Source organism: Coturnix japonica, chromosome 3 (assembly GCF_001577835.2).
Source record: "Coturnix japonica isolate 7356 chromosome 3, Coturnix japonica 2.1, whole genome shotgun sequence".
Lineage (NCBI taxonomy): Eukaryota > Metazoa > Chordata > Aves > Galliformes > Phasianidae > Coturnix > Coturnix japonica.
In genome coordinates this window covers 17,714,466-17,726,749 of record NC_029518.1, presented here as the reverse complement: position 1 = coordinate 17,726,749, position 12,284 = coordinate 17,714,466, and the positions used below count along the sequence as shown (strand labels likewise).

General features: G+C 37.9%; 1 protein-coding gene across 8 annotated transcripts in view; it reads right to left on the bottom strand.

Moving 5' to 3' along the window:
- The window catches only part of ESRRG (estrogen related receptor gamma), a 374,311-nt gene that overhangs the window by 104,245 nt on the left and 257,782 nt on the right, over positions 1-12,284 (bottom strand). For all 8 annotated transcript variants that reach the window (XM_032443885.1, XM_032443886.1, XM_015857193.2 and 5 more), the window contains one exon: positions 10,692-11,107. In XM_032443885.1, the coding sequence (XP_032299776.1) occupies positions 10,692-11,107 (416 nt within the window). The remainder of the gene's footprint in view (positions 1-10,691; positions 11,108-12,284) is intronic.

Genomic DNA, 12,284 nt, shown 5'->3' with positions numbered 1-12,284 from the left:
GTTTAGCACTCTTCCCCTTCTTCAGCTCCCGAGAAAACAGAACTTCGGGAAACTGAAGGGTATGCTGAATAGGAAATTAGGTAGGATGGTTCCTGTAGACCTGCCTTCTCAAAAGCATTAACAAAGCTAGGAAAATACTACTTATGGAAGCACAAGTAGGAAAAGATGGTAATGTTTTAGAAGATAGGAGAGACTTTATCTTCTCATGCTCTAGTGAGACATTATCAGTAAGGCACAACCACTATTCATGGAGATCTTCATAACATTTCACAGATTTTATCTCATTAACTTCATAATATCATAGTAATGTATGTACTACCATCCCCAATTACAAAAAAAAAAACAACAAAAAAACCAAAAAAAACCAAACATGGAATCAGATGTGTTTTGCACATGATCAAAGACAATCTTTGCACAAGGTCAAAGGCTATCGTGATCATAACCAAGACAGAGCACAGCATGGCAAGCACAGAGACAAATAGAGTATTCCTTATGACAAAAGTCCAGGTGCTGATATCAAAGAGCAACACTGAAAATTAGAAAAATTAAGGAAGATTGCATATTTCCCTAAGCAAACTCTTCTAATCCATACTTGCAGTTTCAGCTTTACTAAAAAGTCTGTAAACCATAGCAATAGTCTGTATCATGGTGAACCTCTTCCTATCAGTCAGGCTGCTCTACTTTAAAAAGATAGACATTTCTACAGCAGATGCTACATCCTTATTTCTGATGTTTGAAAACAAACCTGGAAGACTCAGAAAGAGTTCCTTCAATGAACTCAGTGGAGTTTCTGCTGCAACAAGGATTCATATCTTAGCAATAGCCATGCTTGGTCCTCCTAGTGTTTTTCTGGATTTCAAAACAGGGCTAGTGTGCAATGGGATTCTAAGGAAATTAAAACTGTGTTAATGCTTCACATCTGAATGTAGAATTTTATCAACTATCAGCACAGTTAGACTTTTCCCTACCTCTGTTATTGAGATTTTCTTAAAAACAAAACAAAGAACACATAAAAAAAAACAAAAACAAAAACATTTCGGGTTTTTTAATAGATATGTACATTAAAATATGAGGGCTGCTCTAAAAGCAATGTCTCCTATTTTACTGTGTTGGCTCACGATGTCAGAAGCAGTATGGGGGAATGGCAGTAGAGGTTGAACCTTCCCACCAGCAACCCATTACATGCTGTAGCCATGTGATAGGTGATAGCAAAGGGGCAGTACGACAGAATGGCATCTGACATGGAAGCGCATATGGAGCAAAGGTGTGTCACTGAATTCCTCCATGTGGAAAAAATAGCAACTACTGACATTTGTCAGTGCTTGCTGAACATTTACGAAGACCAAACAGTAGATGTGAGCATGGTGAGGTGGTGGGTAATGAGTACCAACAATACTGACAGCAAGGTGAAATATGAGACACATTCTGGACAGTCATACAGATTTTTACAAACATGCAGGTTTTGTTCATCACTGGCAAAAATGCACAGCTATAGTGGTGACTATGCTGACAAAGAGTGTTTTGCAGCTGAAAATTTGGCTCTATCAAATAGTGTTATCGTGAACTTTGTATCTAGTGCTGTTTCTATGGAAATAAACAGGAGGCATTACTTTCAGAGTGACCTACATATACAGTACTAAAAATATGCTTTATCTTCAAAACATTACTGGATCTATTTTGATAAAAAATTAAGTTTACTTAGCCATCAATGCTCTCCTAATTTCCTTATTTACTTCCATACCATATAATAGAAAGCAATTATTTAAGCGTTTAGCCATCTGTACACAACCCAGAAGGATTTAGAAGGAATTTCTGCCATATACTTGCTCAGTGCATGCTGCTAGAGGCTGAAACTGAACAGCTAATAACAATACAAGTTTGACCAGTCCTGTCACCAGCTGGAGAGGTTACCGTGTTATTCGATGAATAAGATCCACATGGCAGCTTGGAGTCTTTAAAGCGGGCTGACAAGAGTGATAGAGTAATTTATAATATCTCCTGGCTGGTTTTCAGGAAGGACTGGGCGCTGATTACTTATTTCAGAGTCTTCTGTACAATTAGTTTGCAGGCAATATAATTTTCTCACTTACTCCTTAATAGAATCTTGCAGCTTGCTGACTGATAGAATAACAGCGGATAAGTAAAACTCCTGCCTGAAGTGCCAGAAGATAATTTGTATATTCCTTTCAGTAGCATAATGGACTTCTACAGTCTGGCAGTTAAAGGGCTGAGTAACGCAAATTAGTATGACGTTGGAAAATAAAAATATATGTCAAATCTTCGCTCCCCAAACACACTGCCCTGCACCACAAAGAGATTTATGTTCGAGGCCATTTCCACTCTTCATTCACTGATGAATATTTCAAAATCTTTTTCTTTTCTGCTAATTTTTAAAAATATTTTTATCACAGCCGCAAGATGAGAAAATATTTCCAGCACTCTAAGCCTTTCAAAAGCAACTGGCTCACTAAGAATAATTCCATTTCATCTTAAGGCAGCAGGTTAGCTGCTAAAACTTAACGCTGCATAACCAGCTCACTATTTTCAGATGCTTCAAACTGTAGGATCTTTTCAGACAGCTCAAGGATAAGTTGGCCAGCAACGCCATATTTTCCCCCCACCAATGAGGTTGGGAGGTTACCTGGATGATACATAGGGTCATAGTAAAACTTCAATGATACAAGGACACACTTGATGGCTTTGTGAGTCAGGCAACCAACTGGACTTAGCCAGAAGTACTGAGGCCCTTCTAACTATTGCTTGTGCAGAAGAAACTGCAACATGGGTCAGCTGTCTGGGGGCCTCACAGTAACAGGAGAAGTTAGAGCCAGGACAAAGGCCAAGCCACCAAAAGCAATGGCCTCATACATTGGCCCCTCTCCCAGACAAAGTTCTTGTCATCAGCAGTTACAAATGAGGGATCTCTCAGATACCTGACTATGGTGCTGGCTGCAGGAACTGCCTGCCACCTGTGGGACTGGCTGAAACAAAGTTCTCTCTTCCAGAAATACTGACAAGAATAGAAGATGAAGACACCAAAATCCTAACAGAAGCTTTATTTCCCTTTTTATACCGTGACTTTTGACATTTTAACACTAAAGTGGCGAACAGACTGATATGAACTACTGGAATCTGCCCAGAAATCTCTAGAATAAAAGAGACAAGGAATGATGAGATACAGGTTGTAAAGTGATAACAGTTGAAAATGTGTTCAGGAATAGCTAGCAGACATAAGCAGTAGAAGGAATGGTGACATCATCAGTATTGAAATCTGTACTGTGTGGGAATGCACATCCAGAAGAAAAAAAGAAAAAATAAGGATACGGGGGAATTAATTATTCATTCTATGTAATAAATTCCATGACATAAACTGCTCATAGAACTGGATTTCACTATCTATTTATATCCAGTAATGATTCATTTATCTCCCAAACTCTCTCTTTGAAATTCTGCAATCAGGTATCTATTTTTAAAAGTGTTATATATAAAAATCAAGTGTTAACAGTGGCTCCCCTGCAAAACTGGATTTAAGTTTTTTCGTAGTAAAGTCTACCCTCCATACCAACACCTTGCTCTGTTTTCCTGGGTCATGGCACCTGCTTTTGTGAACTGACAAATGTGAAAACTCAGGCAGCAGTGATTATGGCAGCAGGCGTTCTAGGAATTAATAAAAGAGAAGTCTTGCAATGAGACAGGAGAAACCAAGCCAACACAGACTGAATAATGCTGCATTAGGTGATGCTGTGATGAGTAATCCAACTAGAAAAAAAGACGCTCAGAGAAACCGAGGAAGTGCAGGTGGTGATAGAGCTAAAGAATGACAGGCTGACTAACAAAAAAAGAAAAAAGCCCAAAATGGACTTAAAAATGCAGCTGCTGATTGTAGGTCTTAGCAAAAATCAACTGAGGAAAATAATTTCTCTCAGGTCAAACTTCCAGTTCTTCTAGACTGTGGTCCTTACTTTGCAGTCAAAACTCAACTGAATTTAATTATGACTATTTTCACAAGCAAAAATGTTCATTTTGTTAGCATTACAGAAAACAGGACAGATTTAAATGAGGTTGGATCTGAACTTAACCAAATCTAGTTTTGGCTGACAAATCATTAAATGGATTCACGCAATACTGCAGATAGCTCAAGAAATTATAAATCAGTTAATTCTATTTATTACATGGTACCTGTGGCTGATTAAGCCCGAAGACAACTGTATTCACTACCTTTCAACCAGTTGACTTCAGGAACAATATTGCAAATGAAGTTTCAGAATGCTCAAAAAATTCAGTTCTCAAATGTATTTTCATTCAAAAACTCAACAAATAAATAAATAAATTAGATGGTAGGGCCATACATCATAGATTATTCTCATGCTTCTGATGAGTGTGCTGCTTTTTCTTTTAAAATAAGAAACTTAGGAAAAGCAGCCACTTTTTAAATTGTTTTACACTGTTAGTACTCGGCAAAGGGATACCGTGAACTTATAATTGTAACTTTTTAATTTAAACAACTATCTTTCAATGGTACTGCTTAAAGCGAGCCACTATAATATGCTACTGAATTGCAACCTATTCAGAACTTCTAAATTGAATTTTCATTGCTTTTTCTTGTATTTTTGAAAAGCAATATGAACAGAAATTTTAAATGAAAACCTAAAGGTGATGCTGGTTTGTCTGAATGCATGATATTATTGCATTAGCTGCTCATTTTAGCAAGACAGATTTCCAACATCATAAAAAACACCGTATTTTTCACTACACTACTGATACTAATAGAGTTTGAATGACACTTGTAAGGAAGGGTTCAAGTACCTTTGATTCCCACTCAAGTCAGCCTCTATCATGAACAGGAATCAGGGCCATTTAGATCCTCTCAAGGGAGAATCAACAGTATAAAGACCTCGCTACTCTACCTTTCTACAGAACTGACTCCCTGTCACCTGAGAGTCACTAAAGGGTTGTCCAAGTAAGAAAGACTGAATCATTTGCATTCTGCCCCTACTGATTCTCTTTCTAGGTCAATTATGATATATTCTTCCAAGGTAGCATGGATAATTACCTTTTTGGGGGGGGGGCATGAACACACAGAATATCTCATTTCCTAATGTTTTCTAAAGTAACTTACTGTCACAGCAGTTTAAGAAATCATTTCTCAAGACATTAAAATAAACCATTAAAAACAATCACCTGCTAGTTGAGAAGTCATGTGCTTTTAGCTTCAGTCTGGAATGAGCTTCACTGTCGGGCTGGGGCTTTCAGAAGTTTGTTTACAACAAAATAGGGATCCATGACAATGATACATAGCACCACATCAGTACTGTTTTAAACCCTCTTTCTCTTTTTGAGCATTTCTGATGTATTTGAAAAAGCCATGCACAAATCAGGATCTTTATTCTTATTCCCTAACCTAAACACAGGGTGTAAAATATAACATTGTAAGGAAAGTAGAGACAGTAAAAGGGATAGGACCATCTGCAACCTTCCGAAAGTCTATCTGGTTCTCAGATTTCGGTGTGATTACTTTTTATTGTCTCATCTTGTTTGGCTTCCATAGTTACACAGTGACATTATGACAGAATGAAAGTCGTGTTGGAAGTAATTGCTCAGTAGTTTGGTTGGCCCATAGACATGGAGAAATAGGGCAAGAGGGAAGATACCTATCAGTGCTTGCTTAAAATATTCTCTTGAAATAAATGCTGATGCACAGACTAACTTACATAAGAAAGGTGAATGATTTAATCAGGTAATGGATTCAGGTAACATTGAGTGTTATGCTCATTGGAGAGTTGCCATCTTGCCACCAGAGACAAAGTCCACAGACCTTTGCACAAAGATGCAAGCCTCCACCCTACTTACCTATAAAATCTAACCTTAGCTACCAGTAAATATGTTGAAAAGCTGTAAAGTCTTGCTTAATTTTCTTTCATTTCTTCCACAAAAAAAATGATGTTCAATATTATTACAAGAGTTATCTTTGAGAGACACAAATTAACCTTCTGAAGCCATTTTAATCATGCGCAACTTAGAATCGAACTTTACGTTGCCCGTCTGAAACATCACCTTACCTGAATTAAAACAGCTAGGTCTAACTTCCCTGATTACAACTTCCGGATTGTAACAGAGATTTATTTACTGTAAAATGTTTGTAGATTTACAGATCAAATTGGTACAGTAATGGGTAAACAACAGGAAGAAGATTGAAAACCTGAATGCTAAAGGGATTAATAACTTTGAATACTCAAAAAAAAGTGAAAAAAGCACTCTTAGACAGCATGAGCTTCACCTAGATCCTAGGCTGGGCAAGATCTGAGGACCACCCACATGAACCACTCTACTGCAGAACAACAGCACTGAGGGCTTTTAGGCTATCAGCATGAAATGAAATGGCAGGCTTGATCTAGTTCATACAGTGGTATGGTGACCAAAAGTATTTACAGGATGGAATAATTCTTTGTTTCTGTTAGTAGATGTGGACAGGCAACGACTTTCAGGGATAAAGGTCTTAAATGAGACAGTTGAGGGTAGGATTGAAAGGTTTCTTACTACTGATACTTTACCCACCCTGTGTATAAAAAGAAGACTGCTTACCCTATATTTTCCCCCCAGAAAATAAACATATAAACAAAGGAACCGAAGGCCTTGAGCTATGACTACACACTCTACAAAAATATTTTAGCTTTTGTGGAGTAAATTCAAACACTATTCAAGGAAATAAAAAATAAGACATTTTTGCAGCTTGTCTTACTAGAAAGGCAATTTATCAATACCTAGGGCTTTTCACACTGCCTTTTCAAGCAAATTTGAAGATAATAATACCAAAGAGTCTAAAGACAATAATCCTGAAGAGCTGGAAGAAAGCCGTCTTGATGAAGGTCATTATTTTATGGAGATAAAGACTGAAATAAAACATAATAGCAAACTAACACTCACCATCCATCTACTGAAGGCAAGAATCTACCTGCAGAAACATTTAAGCTCAAAGCATTGAGTAATTACATATTATTAATGCAAAATATGTACTTACTAGTCTTTATAATAACTGAGCAAACAAAAGTGATTAGAAATGTATTTACACTAAATATTCACTACAAAATATATGGTAAGTACTACACAACCTCTGTACTGAACACAAGATTTTACACCCAGCTGACAAATCCTTTTCTCTCTTTTTTTGTTGTTGTTTTAATGAAGGCTTAGAGATTCAAGATAATACAATGAACAGCAAAAACTGCGGAGAGACCCCAAAAATCAATGGACCCGTAACTATTTTTAGGCCATGCTATTTTCTACTATCCCTGACGCTAAGCCAATTTTGGGGAGATTTGGCTGTGTGTGTGTTTCTGTGAGACATCTGAAATCAGCCATCACGTAAATTATCCCAGAAGCAAACTGAGAGCTGCAGCTGAGTATGAGGCTGAGCAGAGAGAACATCCAGTTCTCTCAGCCCTATGTCACAAGAGGGGGCAGAACGTCATTAGATTCTGCTATGACCTAAGATTACATTGATTTTGCATTGTCAGCTGTTCTGTCTGTGTGGTTTTTGTTGCTGTTGTTGCTCTGGGTTTTTGTTTTAAATCATGTAATTTCTATTTTTTGTTACCAATTTTTATTATTACCTATGCATTCATTATCGCAGCACCAAGTTTAAACATTTCAGTGCTATGTTAAACAATTTATATTCAGAACAGAAAAAACTTCTGTCTTGTAATTCAAGAAAATGTTCATTCCATTTTCCTTTTACTTTTATGAAAGCGACCAGGGATTGCAAGAGGCACAAAGGAGGAGAAATCTGTCAGCCAGAAATGGACAGTTTTTAGGCTAAATTTCTATCATCTGAAAGGGAATGACAACTTCCATTATCTCTTAAAACAGGCGTACAGTCTACACTAGAGGGAAATTGACCTGTTGTAAGAGGCTACCCATATCTCGTGATGTGCTACCTGCCTGCCTGCCTTACATAAGGTGCCGGTTGTGAGCAGACACTGTGCTGGTTCTCTGAACAGCTGCCTGTGGCTTTCACCTACTGAGATCTGACAAGGCTCCCTTGAAATGGAAAGAATGGAAAGAATCCCATTGACTTAGTGGAAAGGACATCAGGTCTGACATGAGCACAAGATCTGCTTCACAGTCACACTCTGTCAGCTCAGCCTTGCTCTCACTGAAGTCAGGGCAGCTTTGCCCATGACCTCAGCAGAAGCAGCACTAATGTTCTCCAAGTCTGAGCTAATTTAGAAACTTATGAATGATAAAGCAAGAATGGTCTGCTAAGTGAAACATTCCTTTTCACTGAATCTATAATTATTTACACATCACAACTAAATTATTAAGATTTAAAATAAGCAACTCTTAATTAAGATAAGCTACTCTTCACTACCCTGTATTTATAAATTTCTCTATTTTTTTCCCAGTTTTCTTGTCTGTACTGATTCAGCTACCAATTTGTTTTAAAAACAAACAGAACAAGAATGCGTTGTGAACCAGGAAGCAAGAAAATGGAAGGGGAGAATGACCTCTACAAACATTAAGTTCTGCCATTTGTAGCAAATCAGACTTAGGAGAATTTTTCTTCATGCAAGTTCAAACGAAGAACTTGTCAATTCAAACCAGAAGGAGTAGCTTTTTCTTGTCCTTTAATACAAATGATGGCTTAATTCACCAAAAATATGTAGTTTCCATTCTTTCGGATGGTATCTGAAAACTCTTAAGCCTGCATCAGTTGAGTCAGCATCATTTCGGAAGAAGCTACCATGACATTACGATGGTAACATACCTCCTATTCTTAGTATCTTTGTTACTGCTTTTCCATTCAGTGCCAGGCTTTGCCTCACTGCTCTTTTTTTTTTGGTCTTCACAGCACCATCACCTGCTGATGCAGCTAGTGCTCTAACCCTGCTGAGATGTTTTGCGCAGCTGCCAGTTCTAACTTGAGCTGTGTGGCCAAGTCCAGGTTGCTAATCTGGAGAATGACGTCTCTGTCTTGTGCTTCCATGCCCAGAAACTTGCTGTCTGTGGCGTGGTGTACAATTGCAGGCTATATATTACAGCCAGAAGTCAATGCTTTATTCAGTTAGAGATTTTGATGCATTTTCTGATGCTCAAAATACAACTAAAATCATCATGCACTAATTCAGTCCTGTAGAATAGCTATTACGCAGCAATTAAATGCCATTTATAAAATCAAAGTTGCAAGCTGAAGTTGTCATTGGAAATTTAGCAGCTTTCCTAAAAATGTTCTTGAAGGTCAAACCAAATCAGCTTTTGTTAAAACAAACAAACAACGCTTTTTTGAACCCAAGTAACCAGAAATTTCTGAATGTATGTTTATTTCCTGATCGCAAACTTCATAAAAATCAGCTCCATTATAACCACAGAGCTCTGCTCGTTCTTTCTGGTGGTAGTATGGGCATCGTGAAATGGCTGATTCATGCTGGTAAAAGGTCCAAATCCCCCAGAGTAGTGGTATGCTTACAGAGTAAGCAGCATGCTTACAACTATTAGTTGTGGAGAGTAAAATGATCAATTAAAAATAAATAAATAAACAAACCTTAGTAATGGCTAAATTTAAAATGAAACATTATTTTTGTTTATTAACTGTAAATGAAATGTGGAGGCAGTATATCTAAAAAAATTTTTGATCAAATGTTTCAATTTTAGAGCCACGTGAAATTGCAAATTGGAACTAACCTGACTCTCCTTACTACAACTCAGTTTTAAAAAGCAAAGCATACCACCAGGTTGCAGTGCCTTTCCTGAGGATTCCAGGTGCTCAGCAACTATGAAAATCAAGGAGGTTTTATTGAGGAGCTTAAATTTGGACTTAGCAGCCTAATTTTAGTCTCTGAAGTTTGAATTTAATTTAATGTGACACTATATTCCTGTACAGGCCAAGCCTGTCCTCATGTTCTTTAAATAAAGCACCTTCAATTTTACTTGAAAGGATGATATCTAAATAAAAGTAGAAGGTTATTTTGTCTCCATAGGTCCTGTAGCTAGAAAAAGTGGTTGTGCAAATTATTCCATTCAAACTAATTTATGCCAAAATATGTGGCATATTTGTAACAGGTATCAAGAGCAGATTAACACAAGGTACTTGGCAGAGACCAAAAGCTGTCAACTTTGTGTCCTTAAAATGTGATCTTATAGACCATTTGGTGAACCAGTTAAGGCCATGGTACATTGTACGGGTGAAAGGCCACTTTATTAATAGTCTGACACTAACAAAACACTACAGCATTACATTTTGTTCCATTCTTAAACGCTCTAGTGCTTTGATAAAGATATACAGGATTTTTGTAGGGATTTATGTATGGTAGTCATATAGCTAGGAGCAAAACCCAAGCATAACTTGTGCATGCCGCAAGGTGTGTTCAAGAGGTATACATAACAACCTTAAGAAAAATAATCACTTTGCATGGCAGCATTGATGAGAATCCACAAGGAACTCTTTCAGAGAAGAAGAACTAAATATGCACTGGATGGCTCTACTATTTTTGATAAGCAAAATAAACATAACAATGAGTTTAACATGACAGAGCTTACAGCAAAGCCCAAAGGGGCTTTTTCACAAGTATCATCTGTAGGACCAAATGCTATGAAGAATCAGAAGCTATGGCCTGAAGTTGTACCATCATTTAATCAAGGACTGTACTGCTTCACTTTGAACAGAAGTAGGAAAAGATGTCTAAAGCATCACCAACCTTGAATTGTCCTCTTGAAGAAAGCCTTGCAGGCCTCGCAGGAAGCCACTCCATAGTGGTACCCTGATGCAATGTCACCACACACCAAACACAGTCTTTTGGGCATCGAGTTCAGCATATATTCACATTTGGTCTGTGAATCTTCAGCAATGGTACTGGAGCAGTCATCGTACCGTTTCCTGACGGGCCCGTTGCCCCCAAGCCCCGTGGCTGAAGGGTAGAGGGGAGGTGAGTCCAGCCCATTCTGATGTCCATTCATGGTGGAACTGTAGCTCCCGCTGGCGTCTGAGGAGCCACCGGGGCTGTGGTGGTTGATGCTGTCCGTCAGAGAAGCAGGGCTCGACGGCTCCGTCTTGATGTACGACGAACAGCTAGAATCAATGTGTCGATCTTTGCTTGACATTCTGCAGAGAAGCCTGGAGCAGGGAGAGAGAGAAAGGAATCTCTGTATTAAAGACAGTGCTCGCTTGGTCTGCTCTGGAAGGGTTAGGGACTGCACATCATTCATTCATTAGTCAATACCTCTTGTTCTACATGAAGGTAATCAGCATAAGGGCACGACAGAGCTTTGTCAAAGCTCCAGACAGGCAGTAAACAAAAACTTTAAGAGACCAAACCCGTCTGTTGTCCCCTCCAACTGCCCTCTAGGTTACATGTCAACTTCAGATCGGCTCTAAACTCTGAACCTGTCATCCAGGGAGTCAAAACACTCCTAAGTCCCACTAGATTACTGAAATTTTACATTTATTTTTTCACCAGTTATTTTTGTTCTGTAAATTCCACAATTACCAGGGACACGTACTTTCAAGTTTAAGCACACACGTTTAACTCTGTGATTAATATTTGTCAACACACTTGAATAAAACATGTAGCCATCATCCATTGAATTCATCTCAGAATTGAAGAGCATGTCTCCCACAAGCTTTTTTTTTTCTTTATTAATATTGCTTTATTATATATATAGCTATTTAGTAACCGAGTAGCACATCAACTGGGGACTCTAACAAGTAATTAAGGCTGGACTCCATTTTCAGAAAATCTAAGTGAAATGATTAATCAGCTCTGGCTGCAATTACTTTCTAGCCATTATCCACAGACTAACCAGTAATAACTACGCCAGCATCCCATATATCTGCAGCTCTATAGGATCTGACATTTTACGTGTTCCATTCTTGGATTAAAGAAATATATTAGAGGAAATTTTAGATAGAAGTTTTGTCTTTCAGAAGGTGAGATTCTATCTCAGTTCTCACCTTTTCAGAATTAAGCATCTGAAACAAAATCATAAAACATTTGAGCCAATAAATTATCACTTTCTAAAGGGGGAAAAAAAAATCTTGCGCATTCTGTGCCCAAGGTTGATATTATTTTTAAATGCATTTTAGAAAGAACAAAGAACAAAAATAATAATCTGAAAGCTCTATGAATCAGATATCATCTTCATTTTCTACAGCTGTGATTATGAGACTGCAGTTGCAAATGGCTTACCCAGCATTTTCCTGACAGTAGCATCTGAAGCTGCCAAGTACAGATGACAGTTATGAGCATTTCTCTAGAATCATTTTCAGCAGAAATGCAACTACTCCGTAAGGC